Source organism: Camelus ferus, chromosome 3 (genome assembly GCF_009834535.1).
Source record: "Camelus ferus isolate YT-003-E chromosome 3, BCGSAC_Cfer_1.0, whole genome shotgun sequence".
Classification (NCBI taxonomy): Eukaryota; Metazoa; Chordata; class Mammalia; order Artiodactyla; family Camelidae; genus Camelus; species Camelus ferus.
Window position 1 is genome coordinate 76,593,682 of NC_045698.1, and position 26,500 is coordinate 76,620,181.

General features: G+C 39.9%; 1 protein-coding gene across 2 annotated transcripts in view; it reads left to right on the forward strand.

The window, feature by feature from the left end:
• The window catches only part of MCC (MCC regulator of WNT signaling pathway), a 371,860-nt gene that overhangs the window by 104,342 nt on the left and 241,018 nt on the right, over nt 1-26,500 (forward strand). Inside the window, exon 1 of one of the 2 annotated variants that reach the window (XM_032476494.1) lies at nt 23,622-24,212. The exons of the other annotated variant lie outside the window; for it this stretch is intronic. Coding sequence (XP_032332385.1) covers nt 24,156-24,212 — 57 coding nt within the window. The 5' untranslated portion in view covers nt 23,622-24,155. Of the gene's footprint in view, nt 1-23,621; nt 24,213-26,500 lie in introns of those variants that run through there. 2 annotated transcript variants of the gene reach the window in all.

The following is a 26,500-nucleotide window of genomic DNA, read 5'->3' on the forward strand; positions in this document are numbered from 1 at the left end:
TGTGAGAAATTCAAACCGTATCACATTCAAACACATTTTCCCCACTTGTGCTCGCTAATGGTTTTAATCAAGACAAAACATCTATTTTATAACCAGAGGTGTAAATGAAACCCTAATTCATGTATTTGCTCTTTGTCTTCCCCCTCCCCACACACACACCAAGAGGCATCTCAGGTTACCTTTTTAGAATGCTGTCCAAATTCCCAGTTTCACCACAGCTTTCCAGAGTTCAGGACATTAAGATCATGTCTCTGTTAGACCCTGTTGGCTAAAAATATTACCAAAGAATCCAGAAAGGTAACCGGTATCAGAGTGGTAAAACAATATCAGGGTTGGCTATAGATGGATGTTTTAAAATTCCTGTGGAATTTAACTGTACTGACTCCTTTTATAAGTAAAACACAGGCGTATGCTCTTAAAAGTTGAAAATCTGCCTTCAAATGAATTAAACCTTGATTGGAATGGTATCATGCATTGTAATGCTTTCCATTAAGTAAATGGCTTTTAGTTGTTCAATAACATATTCAAGATTATCACTGAGATTTAAGTTTTCCTGGGCCTACAGCACTTACGATTCTGGGTGATTGCCTAAGACAGCAACAAAAGACTTTTCAGGGAAGTCCAAGGAATAATATGAGGAGAAGAATGGCTAAGGTCCAGAAGGGGAAGAATTTTTTACTTCAAACTTGGATTTGGGTCATTAGAAATACATTAAGAGAAACTTAGGAAACCAGGACAACCAGAATTTGATATTCTTCTCCAGGCAGGTTTTGTTCTGAGGTTGAAAATTCAGTTTGAGCATATCTATTGTGTGAATTACTCAAAGTTTATCCATCTCTTCAAGCACTGCCCTATAATATATTACAGATAGCATTTGTTGACTAGGATTTGTGGTGAGAAGGACCCACTTTTTCCTACCCTCTACACCTTATTTATCTAAATGTGAGATATAAAAGTGGTGCCAATATCCTCTACAAAGTATATAGTCGTCAACTTTTATTTTCCTTTTCTAATGAGCTAAGGGGGTAGGGTGAAATTCAGGAAATGAATATTTGTAAAATAGCAGCTCAGAGTGACAGCTGGAGACTTGAATGAGTTTCCAGCTGCCTTAGGATTCTCAGAAATAGAAAAAGTATTATTGGTACCTTTTTTTCTCTATATTTTCTATATCTTCAAAACCACCTAGAATCAGCATTTATGGTTTTTATAATAGAGAAGGGGAAAAGTTTAAAATTTTTAGTCTATTTTTTAAGAAAAGTTTGAGAAGGATTGGTATTAATTCTTCTTTGAACATTTGGCAGAATTCACCATTCAAGTCATCTGGTTTTAGATTACTGATTTAATCTCTTTACAAGTAATTGGTCTGTTCAGATTTTCTGTTTCATCGTGATTCAGTCATGATAGGTTCTGTGTTTCTAGGAATTTATTCATTTCTTCTAGGTTGTCCAATATCTTAGTGTACAGTTGTTCACAGCAGTCTCCTATGATTCTTTGTAGTTCTGTGGTATGAGTTTAATATCTCCTCCTTCATTCCTGATTTTATTCATTTGTGTTCTTTCTCTCCTTTTTCCTGGTAAATCTAGCTAAAATTTGTCAGTTTTGTTTATCTTTTCAAAGAACCAGCTCATAGTGTTACTGATCTTTTCTATTGTCTTTTTAGTCTCTGTTTCATTTTTGCTTCAATGCTTGTTAGTTCCTCCCTTCTACTAACTTTGGGCTTCATTTGTTCTTCCTTTTCTAGTTCCTTCAAGGGTAAAGTTAGGTTGCTTATTTGATACTTTTCTAATTTCTTGAGGAACATATTTATCACTATGAACTTCCCTCTTAGATCTGCTTTTGCTGCATCCCATAAATTTTGGTGTATTTTTTCTTTTTGAGGGAGAGGTGATTAGGTTTACTTACTTACTTATTTTTTAGAGGAGGTACTGGGGATTGAACCCAGGACCTTGTGTATGCTAAGTGTGCATTCTACCACTTGAGCTATACCCTCCCCCATCTCAAGGTATTTTTAAATTTCTCTTCTGATTTCTTTTTTGACCCATTGTTTCTCTTTTTAGGTCTGTTAATTTTTGCCTTATACATTTAGGTGCTCGTATGTTGGGTACATAAATATTTACAAATGTTATATCTTCTTATCGGATTGACCTTTCTATCATTATGTAATACCCTTCTTTGTCTCTTATTACTGTCTTTGTTTTAAAGTTTATTTTGTCTGATATAAGTATAGCTACTCCAGCTTTCTTTTCGTTTCTATTTACATGAAATATCTTTTTCCATCCTTTCACTTTCAGTCTCTGTGTATTTTTAAACCTAAAGTGAGTCTCTTGTAGGCAGCATATAGATAGATCTTGTTTTTTTAGCCATTCAGCCACTCTGTCTCTTTGATTGGAGAATTTAGTCCATTTATATTTAAATTAATTATGGATAATTATTTTCATTTTGTTAATTGTTTTATGGCTGTTTTGTAGTTCCTCTCTGTTTGTTTCTTTTTCTCTTGCTCACTTCCTTTGTGACTTGATGACTTTTCTTGAGTGGTATGCTTATATTTCCTTCTCTTTATCTTTTGTGTATTTACTACATGTTTTTGCTTTATGGTTACCAGGAGTCTTATATAGAACAACTTATGTCTGTAACAGCCTATTTTAAGTTGATAATAACTTAAGTTTGATCCCACTGTAAAGCTCAACATTATTACTCTCCATTCCCGTGTTTTATGTTTTCAAAGCCGGCTGGGTTGGGGCCTTGTTTCTCAAGTGTATGTCCCAGAAGTTGGGATGTCCAATGTATGGTCCAAACCCTTTGTTCCTCAGGAAGAAGCTTCAGTTTCTGAGTTCCCTCCTGGTCGTGGGATGCCACACTAGGGGTGGGGTTCATAGTGAGATTGTGTCCCAGCCTCTTCTACCCTCCTGGATGTGGTTTTCTTCTCATTTGCCCAATATGTATTTGTCACTTAGCCAGGTTTTAGGTTTTTCTAAGAGGAAATTGTTCTATATGTAGCTATAGACTCAGTGTGTTCATGGAAGGAGGTGATTTCAGGATTTTCTTACATCACCATCTTGAACCAGAACTATTCCAAACTCATTTTACAAGGCCAGCATTACCCTGAAACCAAAACCAGACAAGGATGCCTCAAGAAAAGAAAAGTTCAGGCCAATATCCCTGATGAACATAGATGTAGAAATTCTCAACAAAATATTAGTAAACAAAGTTTAGCAATACATTAATAGGATAATATACTATGATCAAGTGGGGTTTACCCCAGAGATGCAAAGGTGGTTCAGCATCCACAAATCAGTCAGTGTGATTATCACATTGACAAAATGCAGGATAAAAATCATACGATCATCTCAGTAGATGCAGAAACAGTTCTGATAAAATTCAACATCCATTTATTATAAAAACTCTCAACAAAATGGGTATAGAGGGAACTTACCTCAGTGTAATAAAGGTCATATATGACAAGCCCACAGCTTGTCATACTCAATAGTGAAAAGCTATAAGCTTTTCCACTAAGATCCAGAACAAGACAAGGATGCCCACTCTCACTACTTTTATTCAATATACTATTGGAAGTTCTAGCCAGAGCAATGAGACAAGAAAAATAAATAAAAGAAACCCAAATTGGAAACAAAGAAATAAAACTGTCACTATTTGCAATTTAATGGTATCATATGTAGGAAAATCCTCAAGACTCCATCAAAAAACTGTAGGAACTAATAAGTGAATTCGGTAAAGTTGCAGGATACAAAATCAATACACAAAAACCTGTTGCATTTCTACACACTAGTAATGAAATATCAGAAGGAGAAATTAAGAAAACAATCCTATTTAAAATTGTACCAAAAAGAATAGAATATCTACGGTTAAATTTAACCAATGAAATGAAAGACCTATATATTGAAAACTATAAGACATTAATGAAAGAGATTGAAGAACATAAACATAAATGGAAAGATGGTCCATGCTCATGATTGGAAGAATTAATATTTTTAAAATGACCATGCTACCCAAAGCAATCTACAGATTCGATGCAATCCCTATCAAATTCAATGGCATTTTTCACAGAAATAGAATAAAAAACTCTTAAAATTTTGGGGGGACCATAAAAGACCTCAAAGAGCTAAAGAAATCTTGAGAAAGAACAAAGCTAGAGGCAGCATGCTCCCTGATCTCAAACTCTATTACAAAGCTTTAGTAATTAAAACAATCTTATTGGCATAAAAACAGACACAGAGATTGATGAAACAGAATACAGAGCCCAGAAGTAAACCCATGCACTTATGGTCATTAATTTACAACAGGGGCCAAGAATAATGGGAAAAGTACAGTCTCTTTGATAAATGGTGTTGGGAATATTGGATGGCCACATGCAAAAGAATGAAACTGGACCACTATCCTACACCATACACAAAAATTAACTCAAAATAAATTGAAGGCTTGAATATAAGACCTGAAACCACAAAACTAGAAGAAAACATAAGCAGTAACCTTCTTGACATAGTTTTTGGTGATGATTTTTTGAATTGACACCAAAAGCAACAAAAGCAAAAATAAGTAAGTGACTCTATCAAGCTAAAAGCTTCTGCACAGCAAAGGAAACCATCAACAAAATGAGAAAGCAATCTACCAAATGGGAGAAGATACTTGCAAATCATATGTTTGATAAGAAGCTAATATTCAAAATATATAAAGAACTCATATAACCTAAGAGCAAAACAATAAACAACTTGAGTTTTAAAATGGGTGGAAGAGCTGAACGGACGTTTTTCCAAAGAAGACGTACATGTAGATGAAAAGGTTTTCAACATCATTAATTATCAGGGAAATGCAAATCAAAACCACAATGAGATACCACATTACACCTGTTGGAATGGCTGTTATCAAAAAGACTAGAAATAACATGTGTTGGCAAGGATATGGAGAAAAGCAAACCCTCATGCACTGTTGGTGAGAATGTAAGCTGGTGCAGCCACTGTGGGAAACAATATGTTAGTTCCTCAAGAAATTAAAAATAAAACTACCATATGACCCAGCAATTTCTCTTCTGGGTATTTATCCAAAGAAAACAGAAACACTAATTTGAAAAGTTATCTGTATATCCATGTTCATAGTGGGATTATTTACAATAGCTAAGGTACGGAAACAACTTAAGTGTCCATTGATGGGTAACTTGATAAATTATATATATATATATATAATTCATGATAAAAAAGAATGAAATCTTGCCACTTGAGACAATGTGGACAAATCTCAAGGGCATTATGCCAAGTGAAATAAGTTAGACACAGAAAGACAAATACCATATGATCTCTTTCATATGTGGAATCAAAAATATAAACGTATAGATAAAAAACTAAGCTCATAGATACAGAAGATACAGAGAATAGACTAGTGGTTGCTGGGGCAGGGCGTTTGAGGGATGGGAGAAATGGGTGAACTGGGTTTTTTTTTTTAGTTTAAATAAACTGAATTTTGTTTTGATTTGAAAAATAGATCTTAGTTGTAACTAGTATGTATTACATATAGTCATAGGGGTAGAAGAATACTTACCAACATGAAAATAGTGTTTATCTTAATCAGGTGAGTGGTAATTTTTAGTTTCTTCTCTTTTGCACATTTGCATTTCTTAATTTTTCTGCAATGCATATTACCTGCATAATAAATGAAAAATTTCCTACAATGAGCATTATCTACATAATAAAAAATTATTTATATTTTAAAAAAATTGTACCCATACCAAGAAGTAAATTTGTTCTCATTCCACATTAACATTTTAGGCTTCAGTTTCAGTTGTTCTGAGAATATTTCACTAAAACAGAACAAAATGGTTACTGAACCGTGAGTGTATGGTGAAATACCGTGTAGCCATGCTTTTCCTTTTAAATAAAAATTAAGCTTTAAAAAATTAGACCAATTGAATTTCCTAAAGCTGTTTATATAATTGTGTTAACTAAGGAAGTATGGATAGTATATTAAAAATATTTGAGAAAGTACCTTTAGCACCATATTGATACCTTGTTAAGAGAGAGGTGAGTGGATTGGCATTCAAGTCAGATCTCTCTTCACATTTCCAAAATCTGGCCAAATTATATTTAAGAGCAAGGCCTCACCAATATACTAACTCACGTACTGTGGTTTTTATTCAATGATGTCCATGTGCCAGTCACAGGACCCAGCCTGGAATTGCCAAGAGGAGGGCGTGATGTGCATGGGAACCACTTTTTTTGAAGCAATAGTTTGGTCAGGGAACTCTGTTAATAATTAAACTAATTGCTGGCTCCTGAAAATTTTAAGATGTAAGCAGTATGCTCTCCTGATTCTAAAATAAACATGTATTTCTCCAGATGTAAATATTTGGAGCAAGTAGAGGGCTTGTAGGATATCAGGCTTCTTTGACAGTTAATACCCTGTACCTCCCAGGGTGACATTTAAATTGTTTTTTGTTTTTGTTTTTGCTTTTTTTGCGGTGCCTTTAGTGCATTTTCTTTGTCTTGTCTCAGGTATAATTTTATCACCATTGGAAAATCTGCTTCCTGACATGACCTGAATTTGTATTTCTTTCATTTTCAATGTATTTCTCACTTAGGAGTCATTGCCATCTCTGCTACTGAAATTCAGTTTTTTGAGACAAGCAATTTGTGTATGTGTGTGTGTGTGTGCACGTGTGTGTGTACATGCACATGGTTGTGTGTTACTACATAGCAGGTTTGAATGCATACATACGAATGTGGGTTTTTCTGGGAAAACATAGTACATGCATATAAAAATAGAGAAAGCCAAAATATTGTTTTTATTTTTGCAGAAGCTTATATACATTGTTAAACATGCTAGTGAGTCAAATTATAGAGGATTAGGAAACAAAATACTTTTGAAATAAGGATGTAGAAATGTCTTTTGGTTATTCTGTTTGACACATGGAGTTGGGTTTTTAGTATTTTATGGTGGGGTGCTCCTGGTACTCTAATAGTCGTGCTGTCATTCTATACTTTCTAGAGAAATAAGGAGAAGACCAGGACAACATGCCGGAAAAGGACCTTGTGTCTCAAGTGGCCTCTCTTTGAGTCAGGTTTGCTCAGGAGGAGGCTAGGTACTAGCCACTTCTAGCCTGTCTTCTCCAGGAAGTTTTGTAGGAAGGAGGGGCCTGGTGATGGCGTGCATGATGACGTCCTGCAGTAGTTTAACCAGGAAGCGTGGCGAAGGCTGCTCAGCAGCTCCTAGAGTCAGTACACTCGAGGACGGGGCTGTGCGATGTAAGTGCCCTATAAGAATTTGGCCCTGTGTTTAATTTTTAGTTTGCTCTGAGATTTGTGACACACAAAACTTCACTGAGTCACACATAGAAACAGATCTAGTTTCTTTCAAATTGAATTTTGATTTGAAAAAAAGATTAGATCTAATCAATCTCCTTATATCTTCCCTGACTACAACTCAACAGAAATGCTCAGCCAATGGCACGTGCTTCCCCCGGCGTGGCCAGTGGTGGCACCAGGATTCCTGGCAGTACACCCATATGTGCCACAAGCAGTAATCAAACAGGACCATATCACAGGACAGAAATCGAATTCCCACTTTTGTTCTCTCTCAGTCCTTCTGTTTACATCAAGAGAAAAGCCTCACTTTGGTGTGTGAAGGTCTTTCATACCTCCCTGATCTTCTGAGCCATCCATACAAGGAAAAGGCAGGCCCCAGGTTCAGAGATTTGGGTAGGCAACCGTGTTTAGCTAGAATTTAATTCAGCTGACTTCTGCTGATTGCAGAAGAAAAATGATGTTTTCTCTTGGTCATAGTATTACACATTTTTCTTTTTAAATAAATATTTTAAAGTATAAATCTATGAATTAGAGGAAACTATTAGTTAGGCTGTAATACATATGGAACATGGTCTGGTAGAAGTAAATGGAACACATGAAAGACGGCCTTGGTAAACACTTGTGTAGAAAAAGAATAGGCTTTGGAAGCAGATGAGACAGGCTTTGAATTCACATCTCTGTTCAGGCACTTACTAACTTTGTGACTTTGGGGAATTTATTTCATCGCTGAGCTTTAGTTGTGTTCATCTCAAAATGGCAATAACATTGATACCATGTACGTATGTTAAGTATGTAGTACAGTGCTTTAAAAAATGAGTGTCCTCAAAATGTAGTTCTTCCCCAGCTACCAACTCTTTAAGACTTCATTGCTTATATCTAATTTCCTTCGCAAATACCTCTCGGTCCATCTCCCTATGGCGCAGAATCAATAATTGGAAATCATCTGGTCTCCACCTCTTTCTAATTGATTTTCTTCCCCTTTGTCCTTACATGATTTATAAAGCACTTAGGTCTCCCTACGCATCTTGCGATACTAAGCTATGTAAAATCTTACATCTGTAGACTGTGAATAAGAAGGCTGAAATTAAATTCTGATCTGATTTTTTCTGGATAGTCACAAAATGGCTTTGGCATTTCTGGGCCATCTGGGCGCTGTGAGGTAGCCGACTTAATAGTATACCTTTCCCCATTTGCATCTTCATTGGCCCATCCCCACTGGCATTGTTGAAGACATGTGGATTGCATTAAACTTTACACAGCCATATGCTACCATCTCATTTTTAAATTCTATTTATGGAATGAAGGTTTTATGGAAAACATTTTGCTACAGATTTGTCAGTGTGTTTAGGAAGGTCCATGTCATACATCATGACAGCTCTTTCCCTACATCGCCACATGCACTCACCTCCTTATTTGAAGTGCCTTCTTTAGCATCTGGCCATACACATCCCTTTTTGGGATTACCGCTCCTGCAGACAACTGCTGGTACACCTGTATGTATTTGAGTGATGGCACATTTGATTAAATAGACATGCCCATTAGAGTGTCATATGCTCAGATAAATCTCCCAATGTCCATTTTAATATAATGCAATAAATTCACTTTTCCAGCAAACTCAGAAATTGCAAGCCAAGCTCCATGTGGACCCAAGAGTCTGTTAATTCCACATATGGCCAATTCCCTGAAGGGAGATGTTTGAATACAGTTTTTTTTTAAGTGGGTTAGCTAACAGAAAATTTAATTCATATGCTAAAGTGTGTCAGGCAGCTGAGTGCCAGCATTCAGTTCATCATTATCTTGAATTGTGGGTTTAATCAAGTTTCTTCACTTAATCTGAATGTTTGTTTTCAAAACCTAGCATCCCGCTTTAAGGAAAAAGCTCACCTTTTATTTCTTTTGGATAGTTCCCAGTTTTGTGAAATCTGATGAAGACAGCCAGTGAAGTGAATCTAATTTGGGTGGTTGAATACTGAGGAGGAATCAGGGAGACCGCATGGAGTGTTGCTTTCATTAAAAGAGCTTTGTCCAAGAAGACATTTTCACTTACTTTTGCATCTGCTCCAGTATTATTTCCATTTTGCTTTGCTGAAATTAAAAAGGAATGCTATTAAAATGAAAACTTGGTTTTAGAAATATATATATATACACACACACAGGATCAAGGCAGTGGGTTGGGCTGAATGCTGTTATTTGACAGATTTCGCATGTCTGCCATGGATGGGAAAGCAGTTCAGTTTACTGTCTTGAATACAAAGCCAGAACATGTAAAGGCGTTTATTTGTTCAGAGCTGGGCATCAGGTGTAATAGAATTACTCACCATGTTTATGTGACCCTGCCTGTTATATCCCTGTAGTTGCTCATTCATTCATTTTTCAGATGTAAATTAAAAGTGGAGATTGTAGATTAGAAGTGCCAGGGCTCATGTGGGCGATGTGAAATGTAGTTTCTCTCACTCTGGAAACTTATTGGATCATGACAGAAATATAAATGAGCTCTCGGAGAATATTCAGCTCTTAGGAAAATTCATTTCCGTCGAGAGGAGGTAGGTGCCTTTGCTAGCAGATGAGGCCTGTAGATTTATTTTTTGCCTTGTTCTTGTTATTTGTTATTGTTATTTTAATTCAGTTAGCAATGCAAAGGACTTTCAGCAATATTCTCAAGTTATCTCTAGAGTCTTTCGATTGTAAATATGACTCATGGTAAGTAGATTCTCCTACTTGGTATTGGTAGAAGAGGCACCTTCTGAGAGTCTCCTTCATGCCCAGCAGTGTCTGGGTATTTCACAAGGAGAAAGAATCCAATCATCTCAGTCTCCTGCTGTCATTTTTCAAAAGGTCAAATGAAGAGCATTTGACCTCTCTGGATGCTATGAAAATTACTTACATAACGTACTTAATTTTGACTTTCTAAACTGGTTTTGGGCCGTGGAACTTAGCATTAAGTTAAACTATTTAAAATTGACAGTTTACTAAATTCATAAGGTTTAACCTAATACCTTTAAATTTGGGGGGAGGTTTACTTATTTATTTTTGGAGGAGTTACTAGGATTGAACTCAGGACCTTGTGCATGCGAGGCATGCACTCTACCACTTGAGCTGTACCCTCCCCACCTAACCTAATACTTTAAGTTGTTGAATGCCCACTAGATAAATAACTGTATTCAACGTACGAAGAGTATGCTCTAATTCTAACAATAAAAAAGATAGTACCTTTGGGAACTGCCATTGAAGAAAAATTTGCTGACACGGATATTGTTAGGAATTTGGAGATTTCCTAGCAGGGATGCAGAATCTAGGAATTAGAGCATCAGAGCTGAATTCGGGATTTATAATTGAATGTCTTCTAATCCTGACCTTAAAAGAGCCTCATCCATTAATAAGAATCGCTAACTATATTTGCAAAGGACATGAATGCTGAAAAGAGCTTATAATGTATTTCTTAAAAAAAAATTTTTATTGCTTGATAGAGAACAAAGCTCACTGGCAGATTAAATCTGCAAACAAAAGAATCAAAGATGAGCATCAACAGCCAAAATAAGCCAAATCCTAGAAAGAGAACTAAAGAAGGTTGTGCTGAGCCTTCATACTGACTTGTCCAAGTGGTCAGTACAGCCCAGTGGAGACACATGTGGAGAGTTCAGAGTCCCCGTGAGGTTCTTTCCTGTTCCACGTCATACGTGCACTGAGCAGCACTCAGGACTTCTGGTTGTGTGTTATGCGGGGCTGAGTGAAACAGTTCTCTCAGGTGATATCACTGGCACCAGCAGCACTTAGGTAGGTGCCCTCTTTCTATTACGAACAAATCAGGACTTTCAGGAAAATGGAGTCCCCATAAAAATCTCAACAACAAAGGGTTACAGTTATCCAACCTTCACCCCCAAGTCCATCCGTATTGTACTCAAGCCCATTTTACTTCCAACGTGTGTAATTTGGCCCTAACAGAATTAGATGTTCCTTCTCTACACTTCTAAAGCACATTGTTCACATATCTCTGGGTTAGCAAGATGTCTCTTTTTCATGTCTACCTCCCCTACTAGACTGTGAGCAGATCAAGGACCGGAGACCTGTCTTCATGTCTCTCCAACCCATCACATTGCTTGGCATAGGCCCATTCGTTCATTTAATCTCTGAATCATGTATCCATTTCAAATTGGAGCCTCTTAATAAGTGTTCATTGACTAAATGGATGGATGAATGATATCCTTGTTTTAGAGCCAGCTAGAAAAATTCATGGGCAAATTTCAAGATGTTGGTGCGAGAAACTCTGTAGGTAAGCACCTGAGAAGAACAACTATTACTGCCATCTTAAAACCACTCAGTAGTTTCACTGTTCCTTGGATCAAGTGTGAAGCCCGTGTTCTACCTACTCCAGTCACTGCCTATCATTCCAGCCCCATTTCTTTGCACTCTGCCCTTTATCACTGTGTTACAGCCACACTGCTTTCTTAGAGTGACTCAGTGTCTGTGCTCCCCACCTGCAGGGCCTTTGCACATGCTGTTCCAGTGACCTGAACAGCTCTTTCCCCCACTCTTCACTTAGTTAATTTCTACACATCCTTTAGATCTCAGCTCACACATTTCTCCCTTAAAGAAGTGTTCTGTGGCCTCCCCTCCCCACCCAGTCTAGGCTAGATCTAGCTGTCATCTACTCTCATACTTCTGTATTCATGTCCTTCAGAGCACATATTGCAGCTTGTGATTTTCTGTTCATGTTTATGATTAAGTGGTGTATCAGTTACTTGTTAGCCACACAATGCCTTGTAATAAAACACCGCGAAATCTCATTGGCATTCTACAGTAAGTGTTTATTGCCCATGTATTTGGGGTCAGCCGCAGGTTGGTAGGGCAACTGTTGTTCTTGGCTGTCTAGGCTGAGCTAGCTCATATACCTGGGGATCAGCTGGCTGACTGCTGGCCTGAGCCACAGTGTGGGTGACTGGGGCAACTGCTTACATGTCTGTCTTCCTCCAGAAAGCTGCCCCAGGCATCTCATGTTAGTGGCAGATGTGGCTTACTTCCTGCTTATTCTAGTGGCCAAAGTTAAGTCACATGGACAAGTCCAGAATCAGTGAGAAGGCGCTCTGTTTACATGTTTACAAAGAGTTGTGAAGGTGGGGCCATCGTTGTGTTCTACCGCGTGTGACTCTAGGATCAACTGAGGACAATGACGGCATCTCTTTTTATTCACCGTTATATTGCTAGTACCTAGCAAAATGTGTGAACATTGTAGCTGACAATTAAATATTTCTTGAATATGAAAAGGCATTAATTTGATGCCTTGTCTCAAGAAACGAGAGAGATGTTCACTTTTGAAGGAGGGTCCTGCCTTAAGAAAAACGCAAGAAATTAGTTTAAAATTACCCATTTCTTGCTCTTCAAATTCCCAAATTCCTCCAAATAACAGCTGTTTGCATCTTGGGGTTAGCTTTTATCTCCCATGAGATTTGTTTCCTGCTCTGTCATTGATACCAGTAGTGGTATTTGAAATGAAAAGAGGTAAACATCAGCTGTGTGAAGAAAGAAGTCAAAAACTTATTCTTTTGGATGTGAGGGAAAAACAAGGGTAGCTTTCCTTATTTTGGACAGTGGTCTTTGCTGCCTTCTCATGTGCCATGGACGTTAGCTGATGGGCTAAGAGAAGGCTGAGGGTGCTTTCAAATAGTTGTGTTCCTAACAACTGGAAAAATAAGCCAGCTATTGTGGTTAGTTCTGGAACATGAAATCCTAAAAAGGTCCATACAGGTATGAAACACAAGCAGGAAGGAACCTGTGCTGGAAAGGAAAGGACAGGAAGATGGGCATTGTCAAGAGCGTGGAACACGAAGTGGGTTTCATATTCAGAGAGAGGTAAAAGGGTTGGGGGATAATGATTCAAAAGCTGTTAGAAAATCCTTTAAGAGTATGACAATCATTTAATGGAACCATATAATTGGGTATCTTTAATAAGTTAATTCTTTGATTCTGTCTTCGTTTAAGAAACATGACCTCTTTTGTCCAGGGGTGATATGAAAAATACTTGACAGTGGGGACTAGCCATAGCAATGGAGGAAGGTTCCAGAGCCCCTGAATGGGCCAAGTGTTAGGCCTATGACTGCTAACCTGTGGAAAGGAATGGGGGTTTCTAAAGGTAGAAATGGGGCAGCCTGGGCAGCGAATGGTTAGGGAGTGGGCACTCTCTGATTTGGGGCAGTGGTTATTTACCAACTGGAACAGAATTGTTTCCGTTTTCTAATACTGATACAGCCATGAGAGTCCTGGTTTTCCCTTTCCTTAGTTGAGTTGAGCATCACAGCTTAGCCTTTAATGGGGCCATCAAGGCCAGAAATGCCAAAGGACTTCAGAGAAAAGAAAGATCAACACATAGACAATAAGTGTAGGCAAGGATGTAGAGAAATAAATAAACCCTCATATATTGCTGGTGGGAGCACGAAATGGTACAGCCATTTGGGGAACAATTTGGTATTCCTCAAAATGTTAAACACAGAATTACTATATTACCAAGCAATTCCATCCCTAGACATTTACCCAAGAGAATTGAAAATATATGTGTACAAAACCTGCTCACAAATATTCACAGCAACATTATTAATAATAGCCAAAAAAAAAAAAAGGAAACAACTCAAATGCCATCAACTGATGAATAGATAAACAAAATGTGGTATAACCATATACGATGGAATATTATTTGGCAATAAAAAGTGTTGAAATATTGATACATACTACAACATGGATGAAACTTGAAAATATTAGGCTAAGTGAAAGAAGACAGATATAAAGTCCACATACTGTTTTATTTCATTTGTATGAAGTGTCCAGAATAGGCAAATCATTCCATAGAGACACACAAAGTAGATTAGTGGTTGGGATAATTAGGGAATGATGGCTAAAGAGTATAGGTTTCTTTTGTGGGTGATGAAAATGTTCTAATTAGATAATGGTGATGCTTGCACAACTCTGAATATGCTAAAAATCACAGAATTGTACATGTTAAGAGGTAAATGTGATGGTAGATGAATTGTATTTCGATAAAGCTTATAAAATATCTTTAAAAAGATTTACTTGTACAATGACATGAAAGAAAGCTGTATTTTAGAAAAAAATAGCTGGGCTAGACTATGCAGAATGATCTGGAGTTGAGTCATATCATTAAGTTATAGTTACCAAAATACAAAAAGACAAGGCCTGGAAGATGTTGCTAGCAGGAAAAGTGGAGAGTAAGTGGAGAAGAAAGGGCTGACTGACTGGAAGAGGAGATGAAGGAAAAGGGAACTGAAAATGACTCCAGAGTTTGACGGGAAACTGATTCCATTTACAGAAATCTGCAAGCTTTCTTAACCTGGTTTTTGGTGGAACATGACAAGTTTAGTTTTAGACATGCTTCACGGTGATGGCAAGACTTAAAAGTGTATGGAATCACATGAAAAAACGTTAACTGTAGCACAAGGAAGGGTCATGGCTAGATATGCCAATTAAAGAGCATTTGCCAGAAGGGAACATCTGAGCTCACGTGGCAATCGTGCAAAACAATTGAGGATGGCTGGGAGAGAGAAGTGGACTTATAGGGATAGGCAGAGCCCATTGAAAGTTATTATAAAATATTGGCTATAATATTATAAATCAACATTATAAATCAACTATACTTAAATAAAAATTTTTTTGATTAAAAAAAAGATAGGCAGAACCCATTCCTCATGACTTAGATTATCCCTATAGGAAATCTCTCTACCAGAGCACCCAACATTGGCATTTGGTGGACTCAGGGATGGGAAGATGGTTTTCCCCAGCCTGTGTCTCAGATCCTCATCCATCAGCTTGGTATGATGCCAGGTGAACTGCCTCCTTTGTCATTAGGTCTGGAAGCATTATATTATATTAATTCTTTGCCCCTTTTTGGCAGCTGCTGCAACATATTCTAGCTAAAAGAGACAAGGAATGATGCTGTTTCAGCGTCCCAAAGAGCTCCAGAAATAACAGTGGCAGGCATTTGGAATTCATTTAATTGAAGCAAGTTCTTCAAATTTTACTGCATCTACTTTCATGCGTCTATTTAATGTATCTTTCTTTTTCTTCTCTGGAAGATTGATCATATGCAAGTACTCCTCAGAGGATTTAAAACTTTTTTTACTTCCTTGAATTTCCAAATCTCTAATCTCACCCTGATTATTTTTCTCTTTTCCACAGAGATTTTGATATAGTTTAAAGAAATCTGGAGAACAAATAAGATTTTTGAAAAAGACTGAATATTTAAGGCAAGATGACACAGATACTAAGTTTTCAGCTCCAAAATATCTTACCCGACAGTGAAGAGGTTTTTGAAGCATCACATGATGCATGCATGCAGTAATGAATCTCAGCTAGGAATTCCCCACTGATAATGTCAGGGATGTGGCTGCCAAGTGATTCTAGGTTAGTAGAATGCCTAGGCTGGGTGTGAGGCAGTCCATGAATGTAATTAATGAGACAGACACACCGCAGGGGTGCTTTCTGTGCTTGAGTTATATTTGCAGTCGAGAAAGCTGGGTTTTTGTTTGTTCTATGTGTAAGGTTTAATCTGGAAATAGTTTTCAAGTATTTCTCTTCTTAGCAAATTTTAAACATAGACTAACGAAATGATCTACTGCATTCCATTTCCCAGCAGTCACTGAGTCTAAAAGCAATGTAGCCTGTTTTATAAACAATTAGGTGAAGACCCAATCCGATGGAACAGACTTCAGTTATCAGTTTAGGGAGGGGTCCACTGTGCTAATAATTTACAGTCTCTTATCCCAGGCAAGGGACTCCAAGATAGCTTGACTGAATGGGCGTGGTAAAGGGAGAAAAGCTCAGAAGTAGAAGTCAGGTTGGGTTCAAGGTCTCACCTGATAGGTCAGTAGCAGTGAGGCTTTGGGCCACATGCTTCTCAAAAGTAATCTCCGTGTACTGTCTCAACTTTTTCACTTCTGAGTCACTATTCAATCCACATTAATCTAGCCTCTACCCATCTCCACCACTTAATGAAATTGCTCCTCTCCAAGGTCCGCAGTAATCTCCAATACCAAAGGACACTTCTTCGTTGTCACTTTCTTGAACTCTCAGCAGCATTCCACATGGGTTGCCACTGTCCTTGACACACTGGTCTCATGGCATCTGTGATGTCATATCTTCAGTTTTGCTCTTCCTCACTGGTTGCTTTTTCTTTATCTTCCTTGCTGGATTCTGTTCTTCTACCCTCTGGAAATATTGGAGCATCTCAATGATAAGTCCTGGGATTGCATCTTTGTACTCAGTCTCTCCCTAGGTGACCTCATGTGTTCTTGTGGCTTTTAATATCAACTATCTAGTCTGACTCTCCCCTGAACCCCAAACTCATTTATACAACTGTTATTGGCATCCACTTAGATGTCAAATAGGAATCTCCAATTTAACGTGTCCAAAATGAAACCCTTGATTCTCCCAATCCCAGTCCCTCCCCACACGCAGTTTTTCTGCCCCAAAACTGATGGTCATCCTGATTCCTCCATCTGTTACCTGCATCCAATCATTCACCAAGTCTGACTCAGTTTTATCTAAATAATGTATTTCAAGTTTATCCATTTCTCACCATCCTCATTGATTTCATTGGGTTTCAAGCCATACGTATCCTCTTAAAACTGCAATAGCATTTAACAAGTTTTCTTGCTCTACTTTGATGGCAGTACGACCCATTCTTTACATAAAGGCAAAATTATCCGTTTTGGGCTTCTTTTATTATGAAGACTTTCAAACATATAGAAGTGGACAGAGAGAGGAGTATGAACTCCCATATAGCTGTCACCCAGCTTTAACAGTTATCATTGCATACTAGTCTGTTAGATTGGAAACCCCATCTATTTCCTTGCCTCTAGTATTTTGACACAAAACCCAGAAATCATATCATTTCACCCCTAAATATTTCAATATATATCTGGAAAACGTGACTTTTTAAGGATAAACACAAGACCATTAACACATGTTTAAAAATTAATAATAATATAAAATAGCATCAAATATTCAAAAAGTTATTTCTGAATGTCTCAAAAGTATCATATTTTTTTACAGTTTATTTGACTCAAGATCCCAATAAGGAGCACATATTGCAATAGGTTGATCTGTCTATAGGGTTCTCCTATTAATATCTCACTCATTCACTTGCTTTTTTCTCTTCCTTGCAATTTACTTGTTGAAAGAACCAGATTGTTTCTCCTGTAGTGTTATAGTCTGGATTTTGCTGATTGCACCCCTGTGGCTAATGTGACATGTTCCTTCTTGTTAAAAATTGCTAAGATGGCTTCATAGGTGGTACTGTATTCTTCCATCATAAGTCATGTATTTAGTTTAGGTGGTACTGTATTCTTCCATCATAAGTCATGTATTTAGTTTTTGTGATGTTAGTAGCCATTGTGTTTTACACCCAAATTTATTAAATCATTAGAGATTGCAAAATAGGGATATTCTAATTCCATCAATACTTCATTTGCAGGAATACTCATATAAATGAGGAACTTTCTTTTGTCTGTTTTTTAGGCTACCTATTGTTAAAGATTGTATAAGAATAGATTACCTTTTTAAAATGTAAATTGGACCATGTCTCTGCCCTGCTTAAAGTCTTCCTGTGACATCTCCATGAACACAGAATGAAATCTGTGGCCTGCACACACACTGCATGATCTGGCTCGTCAATCATTTCTTCATCGTTTTCCATCATAGTGTCTACCTTTTTATTAAAATTTAAATTAAATTTAAAACTTGAAGTTTATTGGAAAGGTCAAGCCCTTTTCTGCCCCAGAATTTTTGCACTTGCTCGTTCTTCCGCCTGGCCATTGTCCCCTACTTTTGGCCAGTGGACTCCTTCTTGACCTTCGTGCTGAAATGTCATCTCCTCATCAAGGCCGCCTCTGACTGCTTCATTTAAGAGGCTTGCTCTCCCTCATCATAGCTCCAGCTTAATTCATTTAGAGCATCCACCATAAGCTATAACTCTCTTCTATATTTTCTTATTAATCATTTTCCACCAAGAATGCTAGCTCTGTGAAAGCAAGGATTTTTTCCGTCCCATACACCGCTGAATCCCAAGGCACAGCACAATGTCTTGGCACCTGGTGGGTGCTTTTCTGTTTTTGAATCAACACCACAAACTTCCTGACCCTCATATTCTCACCTCTGTAAGTGGAATACAGGGATGAGCTAGGTGATTGGAGGATTTTTTCTAGGTTTTTATTGTCATTCTCTGAGGATACAGACATTAAGACAAAGAACATCCAGTGCAGTGCTTCCTGAATTCTTCATGTTGTGGCATCTGGAGCAAATGATGTCTGATAGGGCAGGCCATGGAGGCAGGCTGCAGGCTTGCAACCTGGGACTCAGTCCTGGCTCAGAGCCTGAGAGAAGAGCTGGTGTGGTGACTGAACAGAGGGCCACAGGAGTTGAGTTAGGCAGAGCATTTCTGGACTCATGGGGATGGGCTTATAGATTTAGGGCAGGAAATTCTTTTGAGCATATACTTTGAGGACTCCCTGACTTTTATGACTCTCAAGGACTCAGAGGACTGGAACTTCCTGCAACTCCACAGGGTTCTGAAATCCCCCTTTCCCCTGAAAAGTCACTTTCTTTTCAGGAAATCTCACCAATTTTGCACTATTTGAAAGCATTCTCTTTTACAATGCAAATACTTTGGTCATGGTTGAGAACATTATGAGTATTTTTCACCTTCGTGTGAATTAGCTTAACCAGGCTACTTTCTTCCTAAAGTCTGAGGTATCAACGTTCGGTTTCCCTTAAGAGACTCAAGGGGGAAGGGGCAATTGTGGGCTGGAGGAAGACAGTCTGACTTAGCAGAGTGGACTGCTGCCACGGACAAAGCTGGCTTGGACATCCTAGGGGTAGAGACCAGGGCTTGGTCAGCCAGTCCCAAAGTCCAGTCAATTTCCTTAATGTGAGAAGTTCAAGACTTTTACCCAAGATCAGTTCCATTAATGTGATGTTCATTACCAGTATAGGTTATAGACAAGACCCAGAATAGAATCCTGACTGTGTAGAAATTCACTGATGTCAGCAGCCATACACACAGGGGCCAGCAGAAAGGCAGTGCCAGTGTGCCTACAGCGTGTGATCAGGGCACAGACCCATCCACTCATGCAAAAGGCACCTTCTGCTTTCCCAGAAACTCTCCCAGGACCACTGATGCCTCCTTTTCTCCCAGAAGTCAGGGGAGAAGAGATTAGCTTCTAGGGAAGACAAGGACAGGAAGAAGTAGAATCCAGAGTATTGCCCAGTCAGAAAACAGGTTTTCCTCCTTCTCCCAGAACTGCCCCCTGATCTTGATAAATTCCCCTGCCACTTCCTATCTGCACCCCTGGATAGGAGCTAACTGTCTGCTGAAGCAGGACTTGGAGAAACTCTTAAGAGGGGCCATACTGAGGCAGTCATAATGTGAAAGGATTTGTAGGCATGCACAGTTACGCACTTAGCAAACAACAGTGAGCACTAATCTTGCGAACTTTTTCTTAATATATTGGAAATGCCCTTGGGACTTCATTCCCCTTTGGTGTGCTGACATGATATGCTGAGGCACTCCTTGCATTTCTGATCTGCTTAGGACATTGACCCAGTTTCATTCGTATCTAAAGCAACATCTTAGCTTTCTTGATAGTAGAGATTCCTAGCCACCTAAGAGGTGAAAAAAATGACAAACCATTTAAACCAAAGCAAAACAAACACCCCAAAAAACTTCATTTCATGGAATTGTAGATTGGGAGAAAAGTAATTTGGACTCCCCCTTATTTCATAAAACTGCTCTGTATACCACTGGCTTTCGGTGTGTCCCACCAGCCTTTGATCTATGCTTGAATCACTTCAGTGGTGGGGATCACAACTACTCTCTTTTCCTTGCCTTGACAGACAGTTCCGTGGTCTTCTTGTTCTTAAATTAAATTTTGATTATAAGCTATCATTACTCTTCATTACTCCTCCACAATCACACAGAGGAAGTTGGATGACTCTTCACACAAATGCTATTAGTGACTATGTATCTCTGAAGTCTTCTCTTTACTAGCCTATAAAGTCTCCAGCTCTCCCAGCCGTTCCTGGTCTCCTGGGAAGGAGCATCTGAATTCTCCTCCTCTTAGAGCCTACTCCAAAGCTAATCTCATGAGTTTTGTCTTTGGCCCCTTTCCTTCCCTCATTTTTCAGGAACTTTGCCCCGTCTCCCTTTTCTCTCTGTATCTCCAGGGTTTCCCTTAGCCTCAGACTACAAATACACCCATTCTACCCTCTACTCAACATTGCTTACTTACTGGAAGAAACTAGCCCATCTTTCGATTTCCTGTCACCTTCAAATTTATGGAAAGAGTAGTCCACGGCTACTTCCCCTAGATCCTCCTCATTCCCTGTGGTAATTTACATTCTGTTTCCTTGGCTTGGTAGAGATTTATCTTCGAAGGACATTAATGTCTTCGAAATGGTCTTTTATCAGTCTTCAGGCTTCTCCCCACTCTATAACATATATTGATGCTGTCCCTTCTGTCTTGACATCTCCCTTAGACTCCCAGACTCAGAGATCTCCTGGTTATCTTCCTATTTCTCTAACTGGCCTCTCCCACCATTTCTTGTTTTATTCTTTCCCCGCCAAGAAAAAGACTTTCCTTAGATAATATCGTCAGGCCACTTCTCTTTTTTCTGTCCTCTCTTCCTTGGCAACTTTACCTGTTTCTGTGGTTTTATTTATTGTTCTCATAGGGGTAACCCCAAACCCCCATCTCTGTCTCAACCTTGGTTTATCTCTATAGCTCCATTTCAAGCTTTCTTCTAAATGTTTTTACTTGAAGATGCTACCTTAAACTTACAATATCCCAAATGTAGTTTCTTTCTTGATCTATTTCTTCTCTGGAATACCTATTTTTGTTGGGTACATTGCCCCAAACCCCATTCAGCCAAGTTCTAGATCCTACAGGTCATTTTTAAGCTCTCCTCTTTCTACTCCAGTTTCTTTCTACTCTCTTTCTACAGAACCTCTTACATCTGCCTCCTCCTGTCTATTTCCATTGTCCCAACTTAATTCAGGCCCTTTTAACTTCTTGCTGGATCGTTGGGATAGTCCAGTTGGCATGTCCATTTCCTACTTCCAATTTACCACATTTACTGCTGCCAGATTGTAGTGAAGTTGCATCTTATGTGGGGATTAAGTATTAAAGTCATTGTTAAAGAAGAAAATCCCATGTAGTCAACATTGCTCTTGAAAATGCCTTATATTGTCCATAAAGTAGAATCTGCAGACACATTGCTTCTTAATAAGTTCAACAGTGCCAATTTTTCCTCCACTCTTGGAACAGATCACTTTTCTTTTGGTTGAACACCAGATGAAGTCATTTGCTTGGTTTTAGGGGCCATCTAGTATGAAAAATATGTTTCTTTAAACACCAGAATCACACTCAACACTAGTCTATTTGAATTCATATTAGTTAACTCATGAGTGTGATACAAATCCACTGGAATGTCTAAAAAAGCACAGCTTTGATCCTGTTATTTCTGTGCTCGAAAACCTTTAGAAGCCTTTTTTTCCCTCATTGCCAATCAGAAGTCCCATTTCTTTAGCCTGACACTCAGAACTGTCCACAATCTGGCTTCAACTCACTTATCTAATCCTGGTTCCATTCCAGAATAGAACAACCTGCCCTTCCCCACACATACTTTGCATATTCTAGTTACCATCCCCATTTCCTCTTACAGTGGGAACCGCATCCACGGATACCTTCTTCTCACTCCCCATCTCTGTGGGTCTCAGCCATTCTTCAAAGATCAACTCATGCTGCATCTCTTAAGATTCCTTCACAGAGTCTCCACCCACCCAGCCTAGCCAAAATCCTATTTCCCTCTCTGAACTGCAATAGATCTTAGTTTATCCTGCTTTTATGGCAAGTATCCATTTCTATTTCTATTTAGAACTGTCATTTCTCTTTATGTTTTATGAGGCTATAAACACTTTATGGGCAGCTTGAGTCTTCTTTATATTTTTATAATTTTTCACTACCCTCCCCATCTTCAAGCACACAGTCAGTCTTCAACAGGTTTTAATGAATAAATAAGTAAAATAATGTGGCTTCCCAACTCCTCCCATGCAGAAGAGCTTCTCCTGATGTTTTCTGGTCTGGCAGTGCCCTAGCACTTGGGACCTGTGCTCCAAAAAAGCTGCCAACTCTTCTTCATCCCAGTAGTGCCTTCATCAGGCAGTGAATGAACTCAACAGGAAGGCGCATGGGTAAGACGATCTATGCAAATGGTCAAGCTCTTTGCTTCTTCTTAAAAAGCAAAATAAACATCCTACTTGATTTAAAAAAAAGAAAAAGACCTTGGATATTAACAATACAATGGCTTTTTCGTAGAAGGCTTCAGGAAATGCCAAGATCTGTCATTGGAGATGGAGACATTTTGTTCCCATTGTGTAGAAATTGACTGATGAGGCCTTTTAAGCAGTCCTGCAGACCTACTGGTAAAGGATCAGAACATTTCTCAGTGCATCTCAAGTTCAGTGAGACTTTAACCTTTATAGAGAGAAAATCCTTCCCCCTACCCGCAACCCCCGCAGCAATTCCCTGCTCCTCCTTATACACTCAAACGGATTTTTTTTTTTTTTACCTCAGGGAAACTCAAGGCTGCAGGGGAGCTCTGATTCCAGGAGTCCACTGGATACAACAGCCTCTTGAATTTTTTCTGAATTCATACTCCCCCCACCCCCAATACAAATCTCACTTTGCTCAGATAAACTGTAAGGTTTTTAAAGGAAGGTCTAGGGGTTGAAGCGGATGGGAAATTTGAGTCTGTCTTACATCTTTCATGTGATGGATCATTTTAATCTTTATTAAGAACATGCAGAAAATGCAATCTGCCCCAGAGAGAGAGAGAGAGAGAGAGAGAGAGAGTTTGACAATGAATTTACACCCTCAGTGTTGACTTGGACTGATCAGGGAAAATGACTGCCCCACGCTCTTGTAAAATCTTAATGTACCATGAAAAGTGCACAGGGCTGCTTGACGTACAGTGTTCAGAATTGTCTTGACCTTCTTAAATTATGGAAAGTGGCTAGTAGGAGGGAAGTTTTTTGTTTTTGTTTTTTAATTTTCCTGCACGATTACTCAGGTGGCTTTTCCTGTTTCTTTTCTCGTCCTGGACTGAAGTCCTGTAATTACTATCGCAGAGACCTGGAAGGATGCCTGCACTCCCGGCGAGGTCTCCTCTGCTCGCCCCCCCCCCCCCCGCCTTTTCTCTTTCTGGCCCCGCCTCCTCCGCTCGCCCCGTAGCCAGCAGCTAGACAGCTGTATTCAATCAGAGAGCACTTACAACTCCAGACGATTCAAACGGGAAACTTCAGCGTGAAGCGCAGCCCGGCTCCGGCTCTCTCTAGCTTTCTTTCCTCCCCCGGAACCCGAGGTGGAGATTTTCCTCGCCCTGGTTTCTTCGGGAGCTCGCCGAAGCCCTCTAGGGGGCCGGGTCCTGCGGGGGGGTGCCCTCCAGTCTGGTAATGGGGGGCGGCGAGACGCCGTAGGACAGGCGAGGCGGCGCTGCGGGTGGCACTGCCCCGGGTCCCCGCGCGGGCTCGGCCGCTGCGGCAGCTGCGAGCGCGCCACGCCACCCAGCCTCCTGCAGCAGTGGCTCGTCCGTGAAACGTGAGCCGGCCGTGTTCCTTTGAGGAGTGCCTGCATCCATCGTTTGGGCTTCACCACTGTCCTGGGTGAAAATGGCTGTCTAGACTAAAATGTGCCAGAAGGGACCAAACAGTGGATATCCAGCCTGTTAAACCCAACTCGTAAGCTCCGAGACTGGAGGAGGAGGAGCTCGGCTCTGAAAAGTGCAGTCATGAATTCTGGAGTTGCCATGAAATATGGAAACGACTCCTCGGCCGAGCTGAGTGAGGTAAGAAACAGCTGAGGTCGGGAGCTCTGGTTTCTTAGGCATTTGCTTTGCCACAAACTCCCCTCCCTCCCCGTCTCCCCCAGCCTCACAAGCCACCCGCCTCGCGCTCCCAGTTTGGAGGCAGAGCAATTAAAGATTAATAGATTTTCTGGATCTTGTTTTAACTTGTTGTGCTACTCAGGAAATGACCTGAACTGGCTTGATATTTCAGCCTGAAACGAGTGGCTTAAAAAAGAAACAAGCTCTCACCGCGCCGCCGTGGCGTTTTACTCTCCGTGGCCTGGGTCCCCTGACTCTTCCCCCCCCACCCCACTACCCTCACCGCCCCCACCCCACCCCCATCCCTCCACTTCAAGTACAACATTCCCTTCCGTGGTCCGCAAAATACACGGGGATCTCGTTGAGTTTAAGCTGATGATAATTTGGTGGGGCCGGGGAGCTCATTGGGGTACTAAATCTGCCAACGGCTCCCACGTGTGATGCGTTTGGTTCAGTTTAGGCAAGGTGGTCTCTCCTCGGAGGAGACGAATGAGCGGCGCTGGGGAGGGGAGTGGGGAGGAAGCACATCAAAGCGGCTTAGAACTTTATTTCCTGCCTGGGACTGGACTCCTGAGTCTTTGAGGCAAGCGCATTTGCAATTCCTGGCTCTCACAATATCAAATCCACTTGAGTGTTGGAGACCAGCTTTGAAATTAAAGCTCCATCAAATAATATGAGCGGTTAGATGCCCGAGGCCACCTTTTTTTGATGACTTTAGGGATGCCTCTGGCAAACCTCCTCCCTAGACTTTGAATACCTGAAAAGTGGTGATGGAAAATCGGCAGAACTGGGTGCTGGAAAGAGAGGAGTAGGTCTGTGTGATTGGATGTATTCAGCAGGAGCTTAGTGGTTGTGGGTTTTCCTCTTAAACACTGTCACTGAGCCATCCATGGGGCAAAAGTAGAAAAAATATTCTGTGCTTCTTTAGTGTGGCCAGAGAGAGGAAAGGGGAAGAAAAGGAGCCGTGTAAAAACTGCCAGAAGGCAGATAGAGGTGATGTCAGATTACCAACCATGAAGAGAAAATGAAAGGATGGAGCCCTCTTTGTGGGGAGAGGGCTGGTGCAGGGAAAGAGAGGGAGGTGTAGACGGGGGAAATCTGAGTAGTTTGGAGGCTGGTATCCAGCAGTGAATGTGGTTGGCCCCTGCCTGGTGCTCTAAGTGTCTTGCTGCTGCGCTGTCCCAACGCTGGTTTGAAACAGCATTTAAGATGTTGCGAATGAGGTAGAGCCATTTCCTCAGCCCTGTGGTTTTCCCTGTGATGTAGACAGCTGAAAAGATGCTAAGAGTGAAGGTTTAACTTAAAAACGGGAGGTGGAGGAAGAGGTACGAAGACCTAAGTGACTTTCCAGTTTTACATGCAGGGAGTGATTTCAGATCTAAAACAGAACCCAGGACCTTGCTCCATTAATTTGACACAAATGAGAAGCCTTTGACTTTTCTTCTAAGTCATTTCAAAATAAGAAACTGATGGCATGTATCTTGTAGTCTTTGGCAGGCCTTTCACATTGTTTCTATGTGGCAGCTGTAACTCTGTCAGCTGAAGTGTGCTATTCAAGCACCTTTGTTTAGAACTGAATCACAGAGATTTAGAAAGAAGGTGGTTAGAACGCTAAAGAGAGAGAGAGAGGAGGCCTGGACTGACTTCAGTAGTTTGGCACGGTCAGAGTGAATGCATTAGATGACCGAGAGTATCTATGAACCTTGGGTGGGAGATAAAACTCTCCATTCTTTGCCTGGTTGTATCCACTCCTTAAGTGCTCCTTGGAAAACTTGGGGCCCAGTGAAAGAGCTGAGGGTGCTTCATGGCCCCTCCATTAGTGAGAGAAGTAATATTTCGGCTTTATAGGACATAGCTATGTCCCTGAAAAAATAAACAAATTTCTGCCCCAACCATGTCCTTTACCAGTTTTACTCTCCTTCCCCTCAGGGTCTGCTCATTCATTTCTTGCCCTCTTTCCAGCCTTCTTTCTAAATTCAGTGATTTAGTTGCCCCTCCATCCCCCCAGTCTTAGTTTCCCTGCAGATTGAGTAGTTGCACTCTAAGGATAATTATTTTTAGTGTTTGTACATATTTTAAGTTAGAGTGTATGTGAAGAGAATTTGTGAGCAAAGAGGGTTGTGTGGCTCATGCCTTGTGAACCCTAAATCTCAGTTCAATTTGTCACGGTCAGTAGTTGGAGGATTTGCCTTTTTTGTCACATCCACAGGACAGTATCCATGTGGATCCATAGATCTGAACACAAGTCA